The 14282-nt window shown below is 40.1% G+C and overlaps 1 protein-coding gene and 1 pseudogene across 5 annotated transcripts; both read left to right on the top strand.

Moving 5' to 3' along the window:
• LOC103118110 (ATP-dependent RNA helicase DDX39A-like) overlaps positions 1–14282 on the top strand; it is a 110603-nt pseudogene that overhangs the window by 3396 nt on the left and 92925 nt on the right.
• PRMT6 (protein arginine methyltransferase 6) lies at positions 1465–7236 on the top strand. 5 transcript variants are annotated; one of them, XM_016190487.2, is made up of 3 exons: positions 1521–1585; positions 1827–3043; positions 5838–7236. In XM_016190487.2, the coding sequence occupies exons 2-3, from the start codon at positions 1920–1922 to the stop codon at positions 5857–5859; spliced, it is 1146 nt and encodes a 381-aa protein (XP_016045973.1). In that variant the 5' UTR covers positions 1521–1585; positions 1827–1919; the 3' UTR covers positions 5860–7236. The 5 variants fall into 5 exon arrangements, 2 of the variants coding, with proteins under 2 accessions (XP_007528349.1, XP_016045973.1); XR_009552622.1 differs by lacking the exon at positions 1827–3043 and having other exon boundaries at positions 1465–1585; XR_009552624.1 differs by lacking the exon at positions 1827–3043 and having other exon boundaries at positions 1484–1611.

Genomic DNA, 14282 nt, shown 5'->3' on the forward strand with positions numbered 1-14282 from the left:
GGGACATAGGCATAGGGACATATGAAAACCTCTGATAGGATTCTTATGAGTATCCAGATTGAGAGCCTTGAGTTAGAAGCTCCATTGATATCAAGTGCATAAGCCTATTCTTTTAAATGATAGATTAATAAAGATTTGGATAAAGTAACTGTCCCCCTAGATAAAGAATGCAGATCCATTGGTTAGCCAAGAAAATAAAAATCAGTTTTCTATTACTTAGAATGTCTCAATCTAAGAGAACATGTCATTTTCACCTTACTTTCTAAGAGCACATTCATGTAGATATTGGCAATTAGTTCTTATTTCCATTATGAACAACAGAGAAGGGAAGATGTTAACAGCTGACATATGACTGAAAGGAAGAAGAGGCAGATGGGTGTATCAGTCTTGCCCAACAGGGAGACATATTGGAAAAACTGAGTTGCAGAGGGAAAATATTCACTAGAGATAAATGATTCACTAACTTCTGTGAAAAATAATGGGCTGTCAGAATGTACCTAGCAAAGGTTCTCACACCTTGTTGCTTTTCACCTGCTCTTTAATCTGAACCCTCATGAGATTTAGCTTTTGTGTGAACCAAAATTACCAAAAAGAACTGGACAAGTAATTTCTATCCCAGAATAGAGACCACAATTCTCAGAATGCAATTCTTTTGTTCCTGGTTGATGAGCAGGTAATTGAAAGCAAGGAGAATGGCTATTTAACTTGCTCTGATCGTATTCACATAATATATGATTTCATTAGAATCAGAAACAGGATTCCATACTGTTGGGTTTTTACTCTGTTCCAAGTTTTATTTTCTTTGCACCCTAATTTCACGAAAAAAAATATAAAAGAAAAACATGTAATTCAAACTGTGTCTCCACTCCTGGTGTTTACATTTTGAGTTTCAACTGTCAGGGTGAGGTGTGCAAAGGATCAGACACACAAAAATTGGGCTTTTCAATCTTTGATGGCATGTTCACTTGTCAGGAAATTGTGAGGATGTGGTAGAGCCTGGCAGGGCTTCACCTGAGGAGTGCACCTGTCAGTCTCTCTCTCTACCGGGAGGTTGAGCAAAGGACAGGAGTAACCCCAAAGGTGTGCCCCGTATCAGACTCCCTGCCTCACAAAACACCCTGCATTCCTGATACTATGGCCATTAGATTAAAAGAAAGGGGGAGACCTTCAGGAAATTGTGAGGAACCTCACAAAGCACCCTGCATTTTTCTGCCTCCAGGAGCCTGGCATTCCTTAAAACATTAATGCAGCTCCCCCTGCATTCCTGATACTATGGCCTATTTATATCATCATCGCTTTGCCTGAAAGACCCCCACTCATTCCATTCCTTTGATCTATCTACTTTCTACCCTCAAGACCCTCCCTGCCTGCAGGGTAGTATTAATCCTATCACTTAAAACCTAGCAACAGTTGCTAAGCAAGTTCCTACCTTCCCAGCTCCCCTTTGCCTTTCTCCACCCATTTCCGTTTCCTACTTGCCACTCCCTGCCTGACCTATAAAAGCCATGGCTCACTGATCAATAAAGATACTGCATTTCCTCGCAGCAGGAGCTCGGTTCAAGAGACATCTCCGTGGAGTCACTGAGTGAGTAGCAGCCCAGGCTGGCTCAGGTAGCGTTCTCTCCAACCCAGAGAGTACGTCCCCACGCTAGCCAGGCATCCACTTCAGGGAAATAAAAGTTAGATAAGTTTAGGGAAAGAGGCAGGAGGGCGGGATTTAAAGAATTATATACAAGGGGGCCCGGTGAGTGAGGAAGGGGTTCAAAGTCATCAAAGGAAAACACGAGTGGCACAGAAATCAGAGAGGTATTCCTGTCTGTCCCCAGATCTCGCGACTGCACAGGAAGTGAGAAAAGGGTGCGCACTACAAGTCCCAGAAGTCCCCGCGAAGCCGCGCAACGCCGGTCCGAGTGGCCAAGATGTCGCAGCCCAAGAAAAGAAAGCTGGAGCCGGGGGTCGACGGTGAAGGAGGGGAGGGGGCCCAAGAGGAAAATGGCGGAGAGCAGGAGACTGTGCTCCCGCGATCCCGGAAAACTAAAAAGGAGCGGGATCAGCAATATTATGAGTGCTACTCGGACGTGTCGGTTCACGAGGAGATGATCGCGGATCGCGTCCGCACAGATGCCTACCGCCTGGCAATTCTGCGGAACTGGTCCGCGCTGCGGGGCAAGACAGTGCTGGACGTGGGCGCGGGCACCGGCATTCTTAGCATCTTTTGTGCCCAGGCAGGGGCCCGGCGCGTTTACGCGGTGGAGGCCAGCGCCATCTGGCAACAGGCCCGGGAGGTGGTGCGACTCAATGGGCTGGAGGACCGGGTGCAAGTCCTGCACGGGCCGGTGGAGACTGTGGAGTTACCGGAGCAGGTGGACGTCATCGTGAGTGAATGGATGGGCTACGGACTCCTGCACGAGTCAATGCTGAGTTCTGTGCTGCAGGCGCGGACCAAGTGGCTGAAGGAGGGCGGTCTCCTCCTGCCCGCTTCAGCCGATCTCTTCGTGGCGCCTATCAGCGACCAGATGCTGGAGCTGCGCCTGGGCTTCTGGAGTCAGGTGAAGCAGAACTACGGTGTGGACATGAGCTGCCTGGAAGGTTTCGCCACTCGCTGCCTCATGGGTCGCTCGGAAATCGTAGTGGAGAGCTTATCCGGAGAAGACATACTGGCCCGGCCGCAGCGTTTTGCTCAGCTCGATCTGGCCCGCGCTGGCCTGGAGCAGGAGCTGGAGGCTGGGGTCGGGGGGCGCTTCCGCTTCAGCTGCTATGGCTCCGCGCCCATGCATGGCTTTGCCATCTGGTTCCAGGTGACTTTTCCCGGAGGGGACTCTGAAAAACCCCTGGTGCTGTCCACCTCGCCTTTTCACCCGGTCACGCACTGGAAGCAGGCTCTCCTCTACCTGAACGAGCCTGTGCATGTGGAACAAGATACTGACATTTCTGGAGAGATCACGCTGCTGCCCTCTCAGGTCGACCACCGTCACCTGCGCATCCAGCTGCGCTACAAAGTGGGCGATCAGGAGGAGAAGACCAAAGACTTTGCCATGGAGGAGTGAGCGATGCTTTTTCTCCTAGCTACTTCCCCCCAGGCTGCTAGGCGCCCTTTGGTCCACTGATAAAAACTTAGTTGGGGATGGGGGGGGGGGGGTCAAAAGAGAAAGGGAGATGGATGCCATGTGCTAGGAGGGGCCACTATGTTCAATCTTCCATTTTTCCCATGGCTCGTGGCCAAGGAGGATGACTTCATCCTCTGAGATTCTCCTAGTGATAACTTGTTTTAAAAGTGATTATCCACCCTCCTCCAAAGAAGAAACAGCGTGTTTTATTAGTAAATAGACTTTTATGCTACAAAAGCATGTGTTACCAAGCACTTGAATTTCTGTTGGGTTTCACCGAAAGAAAGAAATATGTGAAAGAAAATGTCAGTTTGTGAAGTTCCATGTACATCCTTGACACCTCACACCTAATCCAAGTCTGAAAAAGGTTCAGTTAGTAAGTTTAGGTTTAATACATTTCCAAAATGACTTTAGCATTCCTCCAGAGCCATATTTCTTCACTCTGTGAATTTCCTTCTTTCTGAGGTACCTCTAGGCTACTGCCTACCTACCTCATAATTTTTAAAAAAGTTTTATTACTGCTTATGAGGGGAAGGAAAATGAGAAAGCAGCTAAACTGTTCTCATTGCTCTTACTACTTGACATAAGGTGCTAAAGTTGATGGATGAGTACAGTATTCCATAAAGTAAAAGATGATATACTTAAGAAATATTTAAAAGAAAAAAAACTAAATGTTATGCATGTACAAGCTATTGCATTTACTGTTGAATGTAAAACATTAATTTCCCAATAAAGAAATTTAAAAAAACCAACCAAATAAAAAGTTTAAAATAAAAAAACACCCTGATAGTATAGGTATTATTATTTGTCTTTACTACTTAACCAGAAAAAATATTTCAAGTATGTTCCACAGTAATGATTTGTGCAATTCATTTGAAACAAACTCATAAAGGTTTCTGAGCCTGACCAAAGGCCTTATTTGTAGCCATGGATCAATTATTAAAGTTCACTAAATTAAGGAAAATATTTTACTATCTGAGAGAAATAGTGTACTTATTTTCAATGAAAAGACCCGCCTCGAGAGATCATGTGACTTAGCCTACGTAAATCAAGTGAGTTACTTTTTTTAATGATTTTTTTTTTTCTTTTTGTAGCTCAGCCAAATGTGAAAGTTGTGAATTGAGGGAAATCATTTGTAATGAAGTATGAGTCATGTTCCCAAATTTGTTTTACCATGTTTCCCTCCTTTTCCTAGTCAAATAAAACATTTGAATTAGTCTATTTTTATACAGTAAGAAGTTTTCTGTACTGTCTTAAGTATTAAAAATTACCTATTTAATATTGTCATTCTTAAATATTACAACCACTTCAGAATATTGTTATAACTTTAGGCTAAGTTAGCTATGTATTTATCCATATATATATATATATATATATATATATTTTTTTTTTTTTTTTGGTATGCTAGTAGAAAACTGGTCTTCTAAAACACTGTGACAGTCTTGTAATAAGTTTTCTACTTTTTTACTCATCTCATAGCAAAGTATATACAAATTAATTTGCTAAAATTTAAGAGTAACATACATGTACAAAATCTCTGGTTCTATAAGTTCCTTGAGAAGCAAACAATAAATATAATTGTCACCATTTTTATGTTGATGTATAGAATAGTTAACAGTTCATGTGAAGGGTACAGTCACTACAAGATAGGCCTGGTTTAAGCTAGAAGTATGAAAGAGCTTCTTATATCAAGGTCAACTTTATTTTAAGCTAAACATTTATGTACAGTTTGTTGTATGATTTTTAGCAGAATTCTATTTTTGTATTTAACTTGCTATATTAGTCTTTGCAGTATGGGCAGTCTTCCCCCATTCTACCCCTGCCCCACCACAAATATATATATATATATATATCCATATATATTTTATATTACTGAGTTTTCAGTACCAGTATAAAAGAGCATAAAAGAAACACTAGTTAAAACTTGTAGTTATAAAAATATTTAATAATTAGGAAAGGTAAACATTATTACTGTTGCCCAAAATAGAAAATTAACTAAAAATATAAGTACTAAAGCAGTTGGTCCAGAGACAGCATGTCCTAGCTGTAAAATTACTTGCCTTGCATGCAAGAGGCCCTGAGCTTAACCTCTGCACCATATATGAACACTACGAATGATGGAGTGGTGTTTTGGTGTTTCTTCCTCTCTGTATCCATCGCTCCTCAACCTATTTTTTCTCTAAAATAAAAAATGGACTGGGAATACAGTTCATCAGTATTATGTATGCCTGAGGCCTATAGTTTCTACCCAAGTACCACCTAAAGAAAAAAAACTTAGTTTCTAAATCAAGACAAGCTGTGCTGAACCTAGGCTTTACTATTCTGTGACATGATATATATATATATATATATATATATATATATATATATATATATATATATTTTTTTTTTTTTTTTACCAGAGCACTGTTGAGCTCTGGCTTATGGTGGTGCAGGAAATTGAACTTGGGACTTTGGAGCCTCAGCATGAGAGTATGTTTGCATAACCATTATGCTATCTACCCCTATCCAATAACTGGGTTTTTTTATTGCTTAAATGTAAACAGAATAACATGTACCTGCTCCATTCCAAAAAAAAAAAAGTGAGAATCATATGAGTTAATGAAAGTAAGCACATACTACCTGATAAATAACAACTAGCTATTGTAATATATAAGCTTTGAGTAGTTCAACACATATAAAAATGTGTCACAGAAAAAATATTCATTATTTCTATTTTTATTTTTTCAGGTACTTAACAGTATCAGCATAGCAGTACATGATGAGCAATGTATGACACCGGATACCACAAGATCAAAGCCCAAGGACTTTGAAGTGAAACACTGCCAAAAGAATGAAAGTGTGATATCTGCCAGTATCTAAGCACCATCCATTCACTGTATGCAGTGGTACTAAATGATTACGTATATTTGGGTCATGGGAAAGAACTATCAGCCCTGATGAGAAAAAATATTGTGGAGTTCGACTTGCTTTCTCTTATACAGCCAATGTTTATTTAGCACTGAAAATTTCCAAATATTTGTATTAATTCATGGGATCAGTGGAGTTGGATTTTTTGTTTGTTTTGGTTTGGTTTTGATATCCAGTGTAACAATGATGATAAGCACTTCTTCTTCTAGCGTTTGCCCTTCTTCCGTAGCCAGTCAACAGCGTCAGGTAGAGCTGCTTGTTGCTGGCTTTGAAAGTGACTGGGATCCATGTGGATTCAGTCGGCTAGGAAGGATCTTCAGTTTCCCCAATGAATGGGTACTCACGGGATGCACCACGAGAAGGTCGATCCAATGCATCCCCTGATAAGCACTTAGGATACAAATCAATAAAATTGTTTCAATCTCCAGATCGTGTATTTCATGGAATAAATTGAAAAGTAAATAATTGACAGTGGGCTAAGACAACATATATATGAGTATTTGGGAGGGTAGATTTTTTTTTTTCTTTTTACATGCTAGGAAAGATTTGTACACATATGAAGGATTCCCCTGTTATTATGTAGCTAATTCTTGACAATTGAACACAAATATTTCAGTTCCTACCTACAAATCAAAATTCACTTTTTCATTGCATTAGAACATGTTCTAATTAGAAAAAATATATATATGTACACATATACACATACCTCTGATTTCTCATTTGAGTGACAACAGTTTTATCTTTTGATGAAGGAAAGAAGTCCCTGGGTTATAGAGGTCTGATTGAAGAGCATATCATAGATCTCTAAGAATCACGATCAATACATAGGATCTTGAGATTGAGAAATGATAGGCATACACTGAAACACTATCCATTTTTCCAGTAGAGCTAATCAAAAGTCCAATTCAACCTTAAGTCTGCTGAAACAGGCATCCTTAATATTTTCCCCAATTACAAAAATAATTCTCATTATCACATAGATTATGAGAGCTCCAGAGAAAAAACCTGATATTCCTGAGTCTTCACTTTCTGAGTAACTTGTTTATTTTACACAGTGGGCCTGTTATATTACTAGATAATTCATATTGACTACTAAGTGCTGGTTAGTAAACTCATGGATTACTTGTGTCGTACTTTACTGTTTTATCTCACTCAATTTGCATACCTCAACTCTGCTTCTTGATCCTGCTCAATAAATATTATGTGTGTTCTCTAGAAATTATGTATCATTTTTCTCTTCCAAAAAAATTTTTTTTTGGCATTAAAGTTTCTTACCTTCTTTACTACTTGACAAAGGTTTGAGGGTGGAAAGATTTGAAGAGGAGTTTGAAATGCACCTCCTTTATTTTCTTTATTTTTGAAATTTGTGGTCCAAATATTCATAATTTCACCCTTCTAGCCAACCTACAGTATTTTACACTTCATCAAATTAAGATGTGTGAATATGAGAAAAACCCATAAGATATGTAGATAATCTTAAGAAAATCTTGAATTTATGCGACCTTAAGCCTAGAACAGACCCCGATTGAGTCTTTTAAAAATATAATTATTTATTTTCTAGAAAGTGAAAGTCCATAGCACCACTCAACTCTGGCATGAGGCAGTGTAGGAGACTCAACCTGGGACCTTTAGCATACAGGTTCTGTGTGCTAAACCTCTTCTTTGTGTGTCAACATAATTTAAGATAGTAATACAGATAACGAGAGACAGTTTGTCAAAATACACTTATAGGAAAAGATGTTTATAACAAAAAAATCCTGGACCGTGGTCCGGGAGGTGGCACAGTGGATAGGCATTGGAATCTCAAGCATGAAGTCCTAAATTCAATCCCGGGCAGCATATGTTCCTTCTTTCTCTCTTATCATTTCTCATGAATCAATAAATAAAATCTTTAAAAAAAAATCCTGGACCTAATTAAATACTGAAATAATCTCAATAAAAGACACAGCTAGTAAACTTGGAATTATCCTCCTTTAGGAGTTTTGCTAATTAAATTCACTACTGCTTACAAATCTGTTTCACTATGAAAGTGATCATTTATCACTTGGAAGATAGCATAAGGGCCTTGGAAAACAGCATAAGGATTATGCAAAAGACTTTCATACCTGAGGCTCTGAAGCCCTAGGCTCAATTCTCAGCACCACCATATTCCAAAGCTGAGCAGTACACTGGTATCTCCCTCTCATTAAAATAAATACAATAATTTTAAAAGATAAAAAAGTAATACAAGCATTTATAACAGGCATTAAGACTATGTTCAATAGATTAACCTGCTAGTGTTAAATATTTCTGGCTGTCTATCCAATAAAGAAATAGACTATAATTTTTTTTTTAATTTTTTATTTAAGAAAGGATTAATGAACAAAAACATAAGGTAGGAGGGGTACAACTCCACACAATTCCCACCACCCAATCTCCATAACCCACCCCGTCCCATGATAGCTTTCCCATTCTCTAGCCCTCTGGGAGCATGGACCCAGGGTCATTGAGGGTTGCAGAAGGTAGAAGGTCTGGCTTCTGTAATTGCTTCCCAGCTGAACATGGGTGTTGACTGGTCGGTCCATACTCCCAGTCTGCCTCTCTCTTTCCCTAGTAAGGTGTGTCTCTGGGGAAGCTGAGCTCCAGGACACATTGGTGGGGTCTTCAATTCAGGGAAGCCTGACCAGCATCCTGGTGGCATCTGGAACCTGGTGATTGAAAAGAGAGTTAACTAACATACGAAGCCAAACAATTTGTTGAGCAATCATGGATCCCAAGCTTGGAATAGTGGAGAGGAAGTGTTAGGGAGGTACTCACTGCAAACTCTAGTGAACTTCTGCTTTCAGGTATATATTTTGCAGTAGTTTATAGATACGTGTGAACATAAGCTCTCTCTCACAGAAATTGGTGTATATCTAGGTAGATAAAGATGAGTATGGGATGATCCCACTCATAACAGAAGTTGAGTAAGAAGATATGAAAGGGAAACTAAAAGCAGGACCTGACCAAATTGTAAGTAGGGCACCAAAGTAAAAACCCAGTGGTGAGGGGTAGACATGCAGCTTCCTGGGCCAGTGGGGGGTGGGAGGGATGGGTCACAGTCTTTTGGTGGTGGGAATGGTGTTTATGTACATTCCTAGCAAAATGTAGACATATAAATCAGTAGTTGATTAATATGAGAGGGGGAAAATCAATTGTATGTCTCAAAGTTTTCCAAAACACAAACTGAATCTTTTTAATATATAGGCTGTGTATTTGATATGCGGGCTCTCTCAAAAGCCTAGACCAAGTAGATTAGAAGCATCCAATAGCACAGCTATATACAAGATACTGGATACTGTACAGCAAACCATAACAAAAGGACTTTTCAAAGTTAACCCAATTACCAAATAATGTGATGGTAACATTAACTATCGATTGTCTTTTTGAACCCTAAGACAGCAGGAACTTCACATCTCCACTCTAGAGCCCCTACTTCCCCCAGTCCTGGAACCCTTGGATAGGGCCTACTTTCCCATATGCGTCTCCCAATCCAAACCAAATAATATTGCATCAGCCGATCACAACCTAACCAACGCAACAATTACCACCTCAACATGCTTCACCTCAGACTGTGTCCAGAGACTTCACGTGTGGAATGACAACCCTTCAGCTTCATTACTCGGGTGAGACCTTTCCTTTTATAGTACACTCTAATTTCATCTCAGGTAGTTCACTTTCTAAGACTATAATTTTTTTTTAAATGAGGAAATCGGAAGTCGGGCAGCAGGTTAAGCTCACATGGCACAAACCGCAAGGACTGGCATAAGGATCCCAGTTCCGCCCCCCCCCCCCCACCTGCAGGGGAGTCACAAGCAGTGAAGCAGGTCTGCAGGTGTCTATCTTTCTCTCCCCGTCTTCCCCTCCTCTCTCCGTTTCTCTCTGTCCTATCCAACAATGACGACATTAATAACAAGAACAATAACAACTACACCAATAAACAAAGACAACAAAAAGGGAATAAATAAATAAAATTTAATATTTTAAAAAATGAGGAAATGATCGCATATTGGGTTGCTGGCCTATGGGGCACCTGGTTGAGTATACACAGTAACATGGGTCAGGGTGTGGGTTCGAGCCCCTGCTCCCCACCTACAGAGGCACACTTCACTAGCAGTAAAGCAGGTCTCTAGGTGTTTCTTTCTCTTACACTGTCTGCTTTCAGTTTTTCTCTGTCCGACCATATAAAGTAGTAGAAAATGGCTGCCAGCAATAGTGGATTCATAGTGTTGGCACTAAGCCCCAGTGATAAGCCTGGTGACAATTAAAAAGAAAAAAGAAATGGTCACATGTTGTTTACGTCGGGCTGGCTTCAGCAGGCCTGGCTAGCTTCATGGGCGGGTAACAGAGACTCGCGGACACACGGCTGGGCAGGGAAGCTGTATTTCTTTATTCAAGAACAACGATTCATAAACTAACCCAAACTAATCACCAAACAGAACTCTCCTGCCTCCTTCCCCCGCTAGAGCGCCAAGAACTCTCGAACTCTCTCACTCTGGAACCCTGTCGGGGTTCCTTTGGGGCGGGGACAAGCAGGCCACGAAAACTAGCAGGACTGAACCAATTTTCTTGGCAGGGGGAGAGCTAGAACCAACCTATGTAAAGCATACAATAGTCACATATTAATCAACTCACACTTTGTGGTTTTTTGTTTTTTTTTTTTTTTTACTAGAGTACTGCTCAGCTCTGGCTTACAGTGGTGTGGGGGGATTGAACCTGGGACTTTGGAGCCTCAGGCTTGAGAGTCTCTTTGCATAACCAGTATGCTATCTACTCTCTTCCCAGCACATTGTGTTTTGACATTGCTCCTTTCTTTTTTTTTTATACATTGCTCCTTTCTTAAGAAAATAATTTGAGTTCATCTTTCAGAAACACATTGTAGCAGAATATGCTATCCTTTGTTAGTATTCCATAAATTAAAGTAATTTAAAATTCCATCAGGTTTATAAATACTGCAATCAAATTTTAAAATGCAAATTTTCTTAAAAGAAAAATGAAATTATCCGGGAGAGGTTTACAGGTAGCTATATTTTTTAAATTTATTTATAGAATGGAAATATTAATAAGACCATAGGATAAGAGGGTACAATTCCCACCACTGGCATTCTATATCCTATCCCCTCACTGAAAGCTTCCCTACTCTTTATCCCTCTGAGAGCATGGACCCAGGATCATTATGGGGTGCAGAAGGTGGAAGGTCTGGCTTCTGTAATTGCTTCTCCACTGAACATGGGTGTTGGCAGATTGATCCATACTCCCAGACTCTCTCTCTCTTTCCCTAGTAGGGGAGGGCTCTGGAGAGGTGGGTTTCCAGGTTACATTGGCAAGGTCATTTTTACAGTGACCTCAGGTTGGCCACATGGTAGCATCTGCAACTTGGTGGCTGAAATAGTCATTAAGATAGAAAGCAGAACAAATTGATAGATAATCAGGAATCTAAAGACAAGAATATAGCAGATGGGATTTGGGGGTCTCCATTTGGAAAAAAGCTAGTAGGTCTATTTTAGGTATCTTCCCAGGGTCTGATGGCTTTACTTTTTTTTTTTTTTTTTTTTTTTTTGCCTGAGCCCAACAGCTAACATTAAGGTGGTCCGAAGGTATTGTCTAGGGAGATAGTGTTAGAATTGGAAATGGGACTGGAAAGATGGATCAGGGAAGAAAGTAACTCCTAAGTATGGGAAAAATATATAAAAAATATATAAATATTAACGGTAAGCCCCATCAATTTATTTGGGGCCCATATTCATTACAGGAGCCTGTGTAACTTCTGTATCCTTGTAAGACAGCTCACATTCTGGGGTTATGGCTAGAAACATTCTTGGTTGCACTAATTTCAGGACCCATCTTCCTTGAGTGGTAGAGTATGCTATCCAACTTACCTTCCAAGAATGAGGAAGTCCCTACCATTATTGATCCTCATAGATGGCCAGGTCCTATAGGGGCCCACAAAGAGGTCCACTATGTTGTTCCTGATGGAATTGACTAGTGACAATGGAAAGAGGGATCTGTTAGAGGGCTAGGCCCATCATGTCTGTGTGGGAATCCCAGGATTCCCTGACTAGGGCCCTGGGTGATGGGGTGGATCAGTTGGACTGGTAGTCACCAAAAGAGCCATCATTAAAGTATTCTGATCTCTTGCCCTTATCCAGTTTTTGAAGTCCTTACTTTGTCTGATAATGTTAGCCTTGAAGTGGTTGGAGGAAGTAAAATAGGAAGAAAATACCTTTTCTCCTAGAGGGCCATGGGCTTGAACCCTGGTCCTTGTACCATGTGGTAACATAGTAACATGTTCACTCAACAAGGTATACCACCACCTTCCCCCAATAAAGTTATCTTAAGAATGAAATGTAGAATTTCAACATTACAAATGATGATACTGAAAGGGAAAAGATCTACAAATCATTAACCTTTTTATTTTTTACATTATTTAGAATCAGGATTTTTTTTTTTTTTACCAGGAATTTCTATAAAAATAAACTTTTGGGAGGCTGGGTTGTAGTGCACCTTGTTGAGTGCACATGTTACAATGATCAAGTGTTGGGCTAGCTTCATGGGCGGGAGAGAGAGACAACCAGGGACTCATGGTTGAGTGGTACGCAGTTCAGTCTTTATTCATGTGGAACGCAGCCAGGGCAACCTAAGCTATCTCTAATCACAGTCCTGTCCTTATATAGCCTGTGGCAGAAGAGTCAAGTCCGAAGAGGGTAGGGGGTGGGGAGAAGGAAAAAGCATGCGAAACAATAAGGATTAAACCAATGCCCTGAGGCAGGGCGGTGCTCACTTTACAGTGCTTATGTAAATAGAATACAGTGTTAAGCAAGGGGGATTAAACCAATGAAACAGAAGGGGTCTTAGAAGCAGAATTTAGAAGCATACCAACAATCAAGGAGGCAGGTTTGAGCTCCCAGTCCCCACCTGCAGAGGGAAAGCTTTACAAGTGGTGAAGCAGCACTGCAGTTGTCTCTCTGTCTCTCTCCTCTCAATTTCTGACTATCTCTATCCAATAAATAAATAAAGATAATTTAAAAAAATTAAAAAAAACTTCAGATGGGGGTAGATAGCATAATGGTTATGCAAAGTGACTCTCATGCCTTAGTCTCCTAAATCCTAGGTTCAATCCCCAGCACCACCATAAACCAGAGCAGATTAATGCTCTGGTAAAATAAATAAATAAATAAATAAATAAATAAATTTGTTATTAGTAAAGGTTTACAAGATTATAAGATTACAGGGTGTGTTTGCTCAACACACCCTCCACCAAAGATCTGTGTGCTCACCCTTGCAATAATGATCTCCATAGTTTTCACAGTGTTTAAGGTAGTATTTTTTTTGTTTGATTCTCTGCAACTTCATGTGTTTTAATTCTCTATGTTCTATATATCAGTGAAATCATGTAGTTGTCTTTTACCTCTTTACTTTGCTACACATAATCACCTCCAATTATATCTATTTTTTTTTGTCCTAAAGGTCATGATATCACCTTTTTCTTTTTTGGTTGCACAGTATATATATCTAATAAATTCTTTTTTTTCAAAAATATTTATTTATTCCCTTTTGTTGCCCTTTTTGCTTTGCTTTATTGTTGTAGTTGTTGGCTAGGACAGAGAGAAATGGAGAGAGGAGGGGAAGACAGAGAGGGGGAGAGAAAGATAAACACATGCAGACCTGCTTCACCGTTTGTGAAGTGACTCCTCTTAGGCGGGTCCTTGCGGTTTGCACCACATGTGCTTAACCCTCTGCTACCACCTGACTCCCCCAGCAAATTCTTTATCCAATTATCTGTTGATGGACATTTAGGCTGCTTCCACTCTTTGGCTACTGCAAGTGATGCAACTATAAACAAAGAGATATAAATTTCCTTTCAAATTAATGTTCTCAAATTCAGGTGGTTTTCTTTACATGAACCACAATTAGAAGAATGTAATAAAACCCAGGCATTATAGGATACATTCACATATAAATTGATACCATAGTATTGGATCCCAAAAAAGTAAATTTTCTGATGGTAAGTCTTCATGCAAATAAGAAATATATTGATGAGTTACTCTACACAAAGTTCTTTTAAAAAACTATATATATATATATGAACCCGAGTATCACTCTGGCATATAGGATAGTAAGGATCAAACTCAGGATCTCATACTTGAGTCCTACACTTCATCCACTGTACCATCTGCAGGGCCCCTACACAAATTTCTTATAAGAAAAACTGTTTCAGTAATGGATATGGCTATCGCAAACCACCTG

This window comes from Erinaceus europaeus, chromosome 11 (genome assembly GCF_950295315.1).
Source record: "Erinaceus europaeus chromosome 11, mEriEur2.1, whole genome shotgun sequence".
Taxonomy (NCBI): Eukaryota; Metazoa; Chordata; class Mammalia; order Eulipotyphla; family Erinaceidae; genus Erinaceus; species Erinaceus europaeus.